This window comes from Oratosquilla oratoria, chromosome 33, assembly GCF_046742065.1.
Source record: "Oratosquilla oratoria isolate Oo_2021 chromosome 33, ASM4674206v1, whole genome shotgun sequence".
Taxonomy (NCBI): domain Eukaryota; kingdom Metazoa; phylum Arthropoda; class Malacostraca; order Stomatopoda; family Squillidae; genus Oratosquilla; species Oratosquilla oratoria.
In genome coordinates, this window is record NC_134809.1 from 38,373,090 (window position 1) to 38,385,428 (window position 12,339).

General features: G+C 35.2%; 1 protein-coding gene across 18 annotated transcripts in view; it reads left to right on the plus strand.

Moving 5' to 3' along the window:
- LOC143017846 (dystrobrevin beta-like) overlaps positions 1 to 12,339 on the plus strand; it is a 436,897-nt gene that overhangs the window by 224,081 nt on the left and 200,477 nt on the right. For all 18 annotated transcript variants that reach the window (XR_012965709.1, XM_076172805.1, XM_076172802.1 and 15 more), the window contains one exon: positions 354 to 439. Coding sequence is in view for 17 of the 18 variants with exons in the window: in XM_076172805.1 (XP_076028920.1) it covers positions 354 to 439 (86 nt within the window). In the remaining variant the exon portion in view is untranslated. The remainder of the gene's footprint in view (positions 1 to 353; positions 440 to 12,339) is intronic.

A 12,339-nucleotide genomic window follows, 5' to 3' on the forward strand; every position in this document is an offset into this window, starting at 1 on the left:
GAGACCTGAAAAATAACTTGTTTCCCAAACAGTGGTGGATATCTGGAACAAACTGGATAAAACAATAGTGTGTGCAAACCCTGTAGATGAATTTAAGAGCAAACCAGACACTGGGAGATACAAAGACGGGACACCATGAGCATAACTCCCCTTCACATAGGATACAACTAGGTAAAACCAGGTATATATATATATATATATATATATATATATATATATATATATATATATATATATATATATATATATATATATATATATATATATATATATATATATTAGGAGTAATGTTTGTTTTCACCTTTAATAAATGTTACATGACACAATAATAATAAATTCATTTTCTTTTTCAGCGATGATACTGGAAAGATGCGCGTGTTCAGTATCAAAGTGGCTTTAGCAACCCTCTGCAGCAGCAAGCCTTTGGATAAGCTTCGATGTAAGTTCATTGCAGCAAAACCTTTCAGTGCCTCTGATTTTTTTTTTTCCATGTTTTAGGTGCAGTCAATACATTTTTTCTGCAGTGTCAGAAGCATCAAGTAGTTAAACTTTTGATATATCCTGCAGCAAGTGTCGAGAACTTGACTGAGAAAAGTTGAATTCTTGGTAACTTTTTCTCACCAACTATACTCATGGGAAAGTACAGTAGTGAATTTTACCTTTTCCATGTTGTTAGCTCCTTTGCTACCAACACTTTCAGTTCCCTTCTGTGATATTGTAATTCTTCATTCACTTTCAACTTTCTTCACTTTCTTTTTATCATTGTAGTATTGTAAGTCACTAATCTGTAGGCTCTATGCCTCTTTCGTAGTGTATGCTTTTAGTCAAGTTCCATTACTTAGTAACGAAGGGAGATTAAATTGAACTTAAACTTTTCTTAAGTTTCTTCACGAATTCTTGTACAATATCTTGTCTTAGGTACACCAGAGGATTCCCACCTGGGATCCTCTTATACCCACCGAGCCAAGTCTGCTTCGACGTCACTATTTAATTAATCCAATAAGTTTAAATGTTACAAATAAGTGCCACCCTTTGATGGCGTGACTTCACCTCCGTGCACCAATAATTCATTTCCTCCTCCACCCTTTTCTCCAATCAGAAAGACTGTTATACTGTCTTAAGCAGTACTGCTTACGCAAGCACTCTTATTACGAAGCGAAGTGGCTTAACGTTAACAATTCGCTACATCAACACCTGTACGTATACCCTAGCTTGTGTTTACAAATATTGGGCGGTGAGCGAGAATATGCAACTCTGCAACTCCTTAGCGGCCACTGTTTCAAAACATCCAAGTCGTAGAATGAATTTCTCGCCACCTACCCCTCTATCTACCTACTTATCTACCTCAATCTACCAGCCTCTTACAGGGCTTGGCAGCTACCCTTGGTCGTCCCGACCAATTATATCTATTACCGTCTTACAATGCTCGCCAGTATATACTTGGAAATCATCATGTACAAGAAGCTAGATATTTAAACTACTCTTGCATAAACTGGTAAACTGGTTTCAGTAAAACATGTCAAACATATACATTTCAAAGAAACAAGCAACCCCTTCAAAATGCATGTATGTCAATAATAATTCAAGCAAAAAAATGGTGAATAGCATACATGTCAGAAACAACAAAACATAACCTCAAAATAATTCGCAGCACAGATATAATGCAATGTTAAATAAATTTGCAAAATTCACTACTTTGATTAAGAACATTAGATCTCAATGGAGAATGTTATCTTTTCAAAAAAGTTGACCAATATGCAATAAAAGTTATATATACAGTATAGTATTGTAAAGTGTGTCTTCTTGAATTTCAATTTTTGTTTAACACACGCTTAATTTTTTTTTCTAAGACAAACTTTTAATGTTTCACAAAATAAGGTTTCAATACTTGTGTGAGTTGTCCTTAAGTATTAGCAAGATTCCGAGTCTGACCACAGCAGGTCCAAGGTCTTCATGTCTGACCAAAGTAGAATTTCTGCTTGACACCAAGTTCCAGTAGTTTAGGTCTCCCATCACAAGTACTTACATTTGGTCATAATAGTTTTATCTATAAAATACATCATTATTAATATTCAACTCAAATATTATATCATTAAGATACTCCCTATACTCCTCTGGGTTCAAATTTTCATTGAATATGACACAATTAGTTTCAAAGATATTTTCATCATAAAATTGTATCCTAACCTTCTCCATATCATCTAAGTGGCCTATCAATTCTTCCCTAGTTTCTAGGTGTAAGATCTTGTATTTATTTCCACCTGTAGAATCAATTACCCTGTATGGACCTGAGTACCTTGGTGAAAGTTTATTATAGGGGGAATGTAGTTTGACCATGACTAAATCTCCTTTTTCTAATTCTATTTTGTGTTGTTGCTTTTTCATCTCTTGTGAACGCTCCTGCATATGTTCTCTAACTCTTTGGTGAATACTTTGAAAAGTATTTATCCTACTTGAGATATAGTCATCTATATTATACACAGGTTTCTGCTCTGCAATCAAGATTTCATATGGAAGAGTTTTGTCTTCCCCAAAAATAACAAAATGGGGTGTTTCACCTGTTGCTATGTTTTGGTTGTTCAGAGCACATTTAACACAAGGAATCCAAGTATCCCAAGTTATACTATGAGGACTTATCATACTTCTAAGACATGTAATAGTTTTCTTATTTAACCTCTCTACAACTCCATTACTTTGTGGATGATTCACTAAAATATCTACTTTCTTGATCTTAAATAAACTACATAATTTTTCCAAGATTTTGTTATTAAATTCAGTTCCATTATCTGAAACTAAGATCTTAGGTGTAGTGAAATTACAGATTATCTGATCATAGATTAATGAAGCAATAGTTTCAGCTTTCTTATTTGGAATGGGTTGTAAAATACAAAATCTTGAAAAATAATCAATGGCAACAAATACATATTTATATCCATTCTCAGACATAGGTAACTTCAATGTATCTAAGTGAACTCTTTCCCAAGTTTTCTGTGGAATGGGATATGTTAACATAAGAGCTGATTTTGGTGTATTTCCTTTCACCTTAACACATTTCAAAAATTTTTCCATATAATCACTATCATAAAGTAACTTAAATATCTCTTTTACAAGAGTTTATGGTATTACCAACTGATTCACTGAACCTCTTGAAATATCTTTCCCACTTACAACTGTTTTTCTATACAAAAGTCCATTAGTCAAATGAAATCCCGCTATCTTATACCCTTTTGGTAGTTTTGGAGGATTTTCTCTTGGGTTCACCAAATACTTGGCTAATGAGTCACATGTCTTATCATCCCTCTGTTCTCTTATTAGCATTTCCTCATCTAAGGTCTATACTACAAACAAAATTAATCAACCCTGTCGTTGGTTAATGTTTCTAGAAAGTGCATCTGCTGCAACATTCTTTCTACCCGGAATATATTCAAATTTAACTTCATAGCACTGAAGTAATGCAAACCATCTAGCTAGTGTGTCCCTAAGATTATTATGCTTAAATAAGTTCTGAATAGCTGTATGATCAGTCCACACTCTGATTGGATATCTCTATAACTTTCTAACGAATATATCACTGCTAACATTTCTCTTTCTGTTATAGAGTAGTTTCTCTCTGCGTTATTACAAAGTCTAGATGTGTAAGATATTGGTTTCAAAGTTCCATTTGTCTCTTGCACAAGTATGCCTCCTAACCCTATGTCAGATGCATCAGTACAAAGAATGAATTCTTGATCATAGTCTGGGAATATTAAAACTGGAGAACTCGTGAGATTATCTTTCAACTTGTCAAAAGCTTGCTGTTGTGCAGGTCCCCACATGAATCTTGAGTCCTTCCTCAACAAAGAACTGAAAGGATTAGCAATGTCAGCATATCTGTGAATAAATTTTCTATAATATCCTGTCAATCCCAAGAAACTTCTAACTTTTTCTACATTGTTTGGAATTGGAAAATTCTTTACTGCTTCAACCTTTGAATTCACTATACCAAGTCCATGCCTGTCTATCTTATGTCCCAAATATATAACACTGTCCTGTAAGAACTTATATTTTTCAAGTTCCACTTTCAATCCTGCATCAACTAGTCTTGAGAATATCAAATATAATTTCTTAAAGTACTCAGCCACTATCTAGGACACTAATAAAATATCATCTTGAAATAAACTGGCAGTGTTTCCTATCAGCCCATCTAGAACTGTATTCATTAATCTCATGTAAGTTAATGAAATATTACATAACCCAAATGGCACTCGTTTGAATTCAGTGTCCCGTTGGAGTAGAAAATGCTGTGAACTCTCGTGAGTCTTTATAAAACTATTTGCCAAAAAGCAGATTTGATATCTGTACTGCTAAAATATCTATTCTCAGTTCCCAATATTCTAAGAATGTCCCCTATCACTGGTAATGGCAACCTGTTACGTATGGTGTGCTTATTCAATTTCCTATAATCAATAACTGGGCGCATAGTATCGTCTGATTTTGGCACCAGAATCAAAGGGAAGTTCCGCTCATTTTTACTATGTTCAATAATATCCTGCAATAACATCTCAGTGATCAGTTTATCTACAATGGCTGGTTTAGAGTGAGGAGCTCTGTAGGCAGGAATATAAATAGGCTGAGTCCCTGGTTTAAATTGATATGATGTTTTAATACAGTTGTTTTGCCTAAGGCGTCCCCAGGCAAAGCAGTTGCTCTATTGTGCTTCACGAGTGAAGCAACTAAGCTTTCATCCAACTCAGGGCAACTAGTAGGTTCTAGTTGATTCTTGTATTTCTTTCCCAAGTCTGTTTCTTCCTGAACTGAACAGATTGATGAAATTAGTGATTTCACCTCCTCAGTACTCGCATATAAAAAGTTAATGGATTTTGTACACACCTGAAAACATCATATCTGTGTACCTTCCCTTAAGACTATATCTTTATTCAAAGTATTAATCATTAATATTTCTACCATGTTCTTATTTGAATTATAAATCCCTGAGTCCAATTTCAAACATTTTAATCTAATTGATTCTGGGGTGGTTAAAATTTCAGTCTACAGTGACTCCTTTCAACTGCACATCTACTCTGTTAATTGCTCTGAAGTGTAGTAATGTCGACTTTATTACGCCACCATCCACAATTTGCAAGGCTTCATTTGTAGTTGATGAATTAGTCATTTCTGGGATCTTTTGAACATATGAATTCGGTTTACTATATGTGGCTTTACTTTCTGTTGGTCTGGACCGCTCGGCCTTATTTTAGATAAATAAAAAATGTTATCTTTCCTATCTATTTCTAGGGATTCTTTGATTCCTGTCACTGATCTAAAGTCTGGTTGATTTAAAAATGGGATTAACTGTGATTTCACTAAGATCCCTAAGTCAGCAGGATATATGACCATGTTCTCTTTTATCATAGTTGCAAATCCTATCAATAAATCTCTTGGAAAAACAGATTCTTCTACAACTATCACTGGAATGTGCAAATGTTCATTTGTATATAAGATGACTTCTAGTTCAATCTTACCTAATGTTTTTAACTGATTTCCAGATACTCCTTGCAGTGAGTAATGGATTTGTTCTGATATTTTCACTCCTGGATTCAACTGGTTTAAAACTCTACTAGTTATAACATTAACTACAGATCCTGTATCAATAAATATTTGAATAGGTTTATTGAACACTTTACCGCAATGAGAGGTCCTACAGAAGTCCTTTCAATTGTAATTGTCAGTTTATAACTATAATTGATATTGGAGTTTTCTTTCATCGTTCTATCACTCTTATCCTTAACGCAATACTGTCTATTTACATATTTATGGGGAGTTCTGTAATATTGGTTTATTCTGTATCTGGGGGGGTTTTCCTCTTGTTTCGTGGTGCATACGAAAATTTCTACATTCATGTGTTCAATGTCCTATCTTTAGATGATACATACAGAAAGGAGGGTTTCCACAACTAAATTCATTATGACCCTCATATTTGCAATTTCTACAGATAGTTTCATAATAAGTCTTGTGCTTTATGCCCCCATGTATCACAATTGTAACATACAGTTCTAGTATCCTTTGATGGGCTTCTAACTCTATGTCCAAATTTACTTTTCTTATACTCACTTCTAGAGTTCCTAGTTTTGTTGTCTTACTGTCATCACATATGGATTTATGATTCTGGTCTCACTGTAACCTTGAAGAAGATAATCTACCTCCCCTAAATTCATAGTTGACTTGAGATCTTTATACAGCTTTTCTGCCGTTAAGTCATCAGTGCTTTTTGTTAACAAGCCAAACGTGATTAATTCTATTACCTGAGAAACTTTCATTTTGTCACTAGATCTTTCTACCCAATCTAAATCTTTCAATATAGAATTCATGTCTTTTGACCATCTATCTAATCTTGCTAACTTTTCTGTGTCTGATTCTCATTTTCTAACTTCTTTGATCATTCTAACCAAAGACCTGATAGGATCCTGATCACACTTTGACATAAAATGTTTAATGAAGTTTTTTATACTCTTCATATATGTTGATATCTTCCATTTGCTGGAAATTTATGATAAACCTAGCTCTACCTTTCACAGGGTCTACATTCTCTTTTAAAATGTCTATTTTCCTTTTTTCATCTGTTATATTTTTGCTTACAATTAAGGTATCTGTCATGTTAAGAAACTTATTAACTCCTTAGGTGTTTTCATCACTAGTGAATTTAGGAATATTTATATTTGAGCTATGAACCTCATGCCTAAGTACTGTGTTATTAGTGTTATTCATACCTTCAGTAAGTTGATTTGACTTGACTGCCTCCACGTAGTCTTCCTTGCGTACGTCAACCTCGTCGTTCCTCATCAGATTTTGTTCACTGCTGCTTTGTAGTGACTCATTCCCTGCTTTGTAGATGATCGCCTTGAAGATCGCCTAGAAGTTCACCTCGTTCCACTCGTAGTATGAAGACTCCTCGTCCCTTTTCCTTGAAATTAACATACGCTTGGTTGTAGTTGTACATTGCGTGGTTGTGGTTACGTGCACTGTTTTAAAAGTCGATTGGTGTACCCGTTCACTTTTAACTCAGTCTTGTTTAATCACTTCGGAGGCGGTTCATCACACAGCTGCCACCACTGTTAGCTCTGTTGCTACCAATACTTTCAGTTCCCTACTGTGGTATTATAATTCTTCATTCACTTTCTTCTTTCATAACTTTCTTTGTATCATCGTAGTATTGTAAGTCGGCCCTATACCTCTTTCGTAGTGTATGCCTTTAGTCAAGTTCCATTACTCAGTAACGAAGGGGGATTAAATTGAACTTAAACTTTTCTTCGGTTTCTTCACGAATTTTTGTACAATATCTTATCTTAGGTACACCAGAGGATTCCTACCTGGGATCCTCTTACACCCACCAAGCCAAGTCTGCTTCGACGTCACTATTTAATTCATCCAATAACTTTGAACGTTACAAATAAGTGCCACACTTTAATGGCGTGACTTTACCTCCGTGCACCAATAATTTCTCTCCTCCTCCACCCTTTTCTCCAATCAGAGAGGCTGTTATACTGTCTTAAGCAACACTGCTTACGCAAGCACTCTTGTTACGAAGCGAAGTGGCTTAGCGTTAACAATTCGCTACATCAGCACCTGTACGTATACCCTAGCTTGTGTTTACAAACATTGGGCGGTGAGCAAGAATATGCAACTCTGTAACTCCTTAGCGGCCACTGTTTCAAACATCCAGGTCGTAAAATGAATTTCTCGCCACCTACCCCTCTATCTACCTTCTTGTCTACCTCAATCTACCAGCCTCTTACACATGTCAAACCTTAGCATCTCCTTTTATTTTGGATATAAACCACGTGCCTGGTGGTGAGAAGAGTGTATAGGCAAGGGAGGCTTTTTGGATAGATTTAAATGAGTCCATAGAGAATTTAGGCAGAAACGTCAATGTAGTGCTATTGGGAGATCTCAATGTCTCGAGTAGGGGATGAACCAATAGACGGAGTGGTTCGGAAGTGTGAAGTTCCAGGAAAAAACCATAGTGGAGATATGATGATGTGTCTAGAGAGTGTTGATAATAGCAAATACAGTGTTTAGGAAGAAAGTCAAGCATAAGTACACATGGGAGATGGTGGTGGATAGAAAAGTGGTAGATAAGGCTTTAATGGACTATATAATGGTAACCAGGAAAAGAGTAAGAAGATTTTTGGATATACATGTTCTAAGGGGAGACAGTGGGGGAATATCAGATCATTTTTTGGTAGCATGTAAGTTGAGAGTGGAGGATAGATGGAGAAAGAAGAAAAGGATAGACAGTAAGGAGGTGCTGAGAGTAAGCTGCTTGAATGAGAAAGAAAAGGAGGAGTACAAGAAGAAACTGGGAAAGGAGTGGGAGGGAGTGAAGGATAGAGTAGAACTAAGAGTGGAGGAGGAGTGGGGATAGTTGAAGGAGGGAGTCACAAGGTGTGCAAAGATGGTGTGTGAAACATGGAGAATAGGAGGAAATATAAGGAAGGGTAGTGAGTGGTAGTATGATGAAGCAAAGAAAGTTGTATAGAAGAAGAAACGAGCATTCACAGATTGGTTGCAAAATAGGATGAGAGATTCATATGAGAGGTACATAGAAAAAAGATAGTAAAGCATAAGATAATGGAGGGAAAGAGGAGAGCAGATGTGAAATGAGGTAAGAGTATGACAGAAAATTTTGAAAGTAATAAAAAGATGTTTTGAAAGGAAACTAAGAAAGGAAGAGGAGGCAAATTAAGTAGAGAAGAAAAAAAGTAAGAGGTGCAGATGGAGAGATGATAATAGAAAGGACATCAGTAAGAGGAAGATGGGCAGAGCATTTTAGGGAGTTGCTAAATGTGAAGAAGGATAGGGAGGGAAAGGTAGTTGCAGTGGGAAGAGCTAAGAAAATGACAGTGATGAATAAGGAAAATGGAGGAGAAATATGGAAACATAAGGTGAAAGCAGTTATTGAAATAATGAGAGCAGGTAAGGAACATAGGTTGGATGGGTGCCATTTGGAATGCTTAAAAAAGGAAGGTACAGTGATGGTGGACTGGCTGGTGCGGTTATTTAATGTTTGTCTAAAAGAGGGTAGAGTGTCAGAGGACTGGAGGAGTGCCTGTATTCCGCTTTACAGGGGAAAAGGGGAGAAGTGTGAGTGTAGTAGTTTCAGAGGGATCAGTTTGTTGAGTGTAGTTGGGAAGTTGGGAAGGTTTTGTTGTACAATAATCTTCCTTCTCTATGTTTACAAAGGATTACAAAGGCGGAGCATGCCGACAGGAGACCTTTTGATCCATATCTAGGTCGGATGCAAAAAAAAAAAAAAAAAAAAAAAAAAATTAATAAAAAATTAAAACAATAATAATGTAAAAATAACAAATAAAATACAAAAATAAATGCATAGGTATATTTGAATAACAAAAAAAAATGTAAATAGTAAATGATTATAAATTGACATATAACTAATAATAAATGAAAATCAGACAGACAAATTATAACAAAACAAAAACAAATAATATAACATAAATTATAATCATTACAGCATCTTACTTAGGTATTTATCTAAATGATTCTTAAAGCTTCGAACTGAACTACATTGCACTACCTGTGCAGGAAGTTTATTCCATTCATTAACTACACGGTTGGCAAAGTTGTTTTCTACCTACTTCCAAATTGAATCTATTTCCGGACAGTTTGAGACCATTGTTTCTTGTCTGATTCTCATTCAATGTGAAAATTTTGTCACTTTTGATGTTGTCAATTCCCTTTAAAATCTTAAAGACCTGTATCAAGTCACCTCTGAGTCTACGCTTTTTTAGGGAAAACAGATTCATGTGCTTAAAAGTCGATTTTCGTATGATTTATTTTTGATATTTGGAATCAGTTTTGTGGCTCGCCGTTGTACTTTTTCCAGTCTGTCAATGTCTTTAATGAGATTCGGTGACCATACGGAAACAGCATATTCCAAATGTGGACGAACTAACGATTTATATAGCTTGTTAATGAGTGATGGACTTTTGAAATCAAAAGATCGCGCAATCAATCCCAGAATCTTATTTGCTTTCTCAGAGGCTGAAATACACTGCTTGGATGATTTGAGGTCGTTACTGATAATTACGCCGAGATCTTTTTCACTATCCACTTTTGTTAACGAATTTCCAAATAACTTGTAATCGTACTTACTGTTATTTTTACCTATGTGCATTACCTTGCATTTACTTGTGTTAAATTTCTTTAGCCACTTTTCAGACCATTGCTGTAATTGATCTAAATCTTCTTGAATATCTAATTGGTTTGAGTGATCATTTGCCACTCCGCACAGTTTTGTATCATCAGCAAATTTGGAAACAGTAGATTTTAGTCCATTGTCTATATCATTTATATATACTATGAATAGAAGTGGCCCAAGAACGGAACCCTGAGGAACTCCACTTGCAACATTTTTCCATCCAGAAGTTTTTCCATTTAAAACAACTCTCTGTTTTCGACCTTTCAACCAATTACTAGTCCAAACCTAATAGGCTACCACTTAGTCCATGCAAAGCTAATTTAGTAAGTAGTCTTTCGTGTGGGACGGTATCAAAAGCTTTTGCAAAGTCTAGATATATTAAATCTATATTGTTTCTTTTTTGTCATAATTCGAGATAACTGTGTTGTAGAATTCGAGTAAGTTAGTCCACGCAAGAACGTTTCCGTCTGAAAACCATGCTGGCTATCATTTATCAAACGGTTACTTTCTAAATGATGTTCGATAGCATCTCTGATGATAGTTTCCATTATTTTTCCTACGATTGAAGTCAAACTTATAGGCCTATAGTTATTTGGTTTCTTTTTTGTTCACCTTTTTTGAATATGGGAGTAACGTTAGCTAGCTCCCATTCTCCTGGGACATCTCCGGATATGATGGATTTCTTGAAAATAATTTCTAATGGAACAACAATCTCATTTTTCATTTCCTTTAAGATTCTTGGATGCCAACCGTCAGGCCCTGGTGCTTTATTAACTTTGAGTTTGTCTATACACCTTTTAATTTTTTCTTTTGTTATATTTACCGTAGCGAGTAAGTTTACCCCAGACTTTTCACAGGTTTCAGTTTGGAATTCACTTTGAGGTGTTTCGTTTACGAATACCGAGCTAAAATAATTGTTTCTTTTCACAGCATTTTGTTCTTTTATTTCGAACTCTATTAGTATGTGGTCATTCTTCCCAATTGATGTCTTGCAATTCATTTTGTCCACGATTTCAGGCTCAGATGTGAATATTAAGTCTAGTCTCAACGGTTCTTAATTGTTTGTATATCTGGTATTTTCCTTGACCCACTGAGTCAATGTATAATCAATAGTCATATCCAGTAGAGTGTTTCCCCAGATTTCCTCTTTACCTTTTACTGTCATTTCTTCCCAATTTATTTCCTTTGCGTTAAAGTCACCCATAATTACTATGTTTCCTCAATATATCAGTAACTCAAATAATGCATTCCTTGTGTCTAGAGTATGTACCCATTCTATGCATGTCGTCGATTTCTTTGTCTAATTCTTGACACAGAAGATGAAAGAACAAATTAAAAATACAGTTATTAAAGTAATGAGGGAGAAGGAGAATATAGTAAGAGACTTAGCAGATAAAAAGAAATGTATAATTATATTAGGGATAGAAGAGAAGTACAACTAAACAGAACTACGAGAATTAAGGAGGAAAAGAAAAAGTACACAATATATTAGAATTAGTTCAGAAAGATGAACCTGAAATAGGGAAACAAATTGAAGAAATGTATAGACTCGAGAAATACAGTACAGATAAGACCAGATCAATTAAGATTAAATTCAGGTCACAAAGGACAGCAGAGAATATCTTAGCAAAAACAGGGAAAAAAACAGAGAGTGAACAATATAAAAAGCCATGAATAAAAAGAGAAATGAATAAAGAGGAAAGAGAGGAGGAAAAAACGAAAAGACAAGAAGCTAAGGGGAAAAAACGAGAACAGAACGGAGTCAGAAAAAGAGGAATTCTATTGGAGAGTAGTGAATATGAAAGTGAGGAAATGGGTCATAATAGAGAAAAACAAAAGGGAAACAGAAAATGAGATGGAAGTAGCAGAAAATTAAGAGTGTCTTACACAAATGTAGATAGATTAATAACAGGCTTGAACGAACTGAATGATTATCTGAAGGAAAAAGAACCGGACATAATGGGAATTGTAGAAACAAAATTAAAAGGTCCACTACCACCCAACAGTGTAGGACATGATGCATATAATTATTGGATTAGAAACAGGGAGACAAAGCAAGGGGGTGGAGTTATGTTCCTGACTAAGAAGGATATAAACATGAGGAATGTCACATATGGAAAGAATAGAGTAGAGATGATTATGAT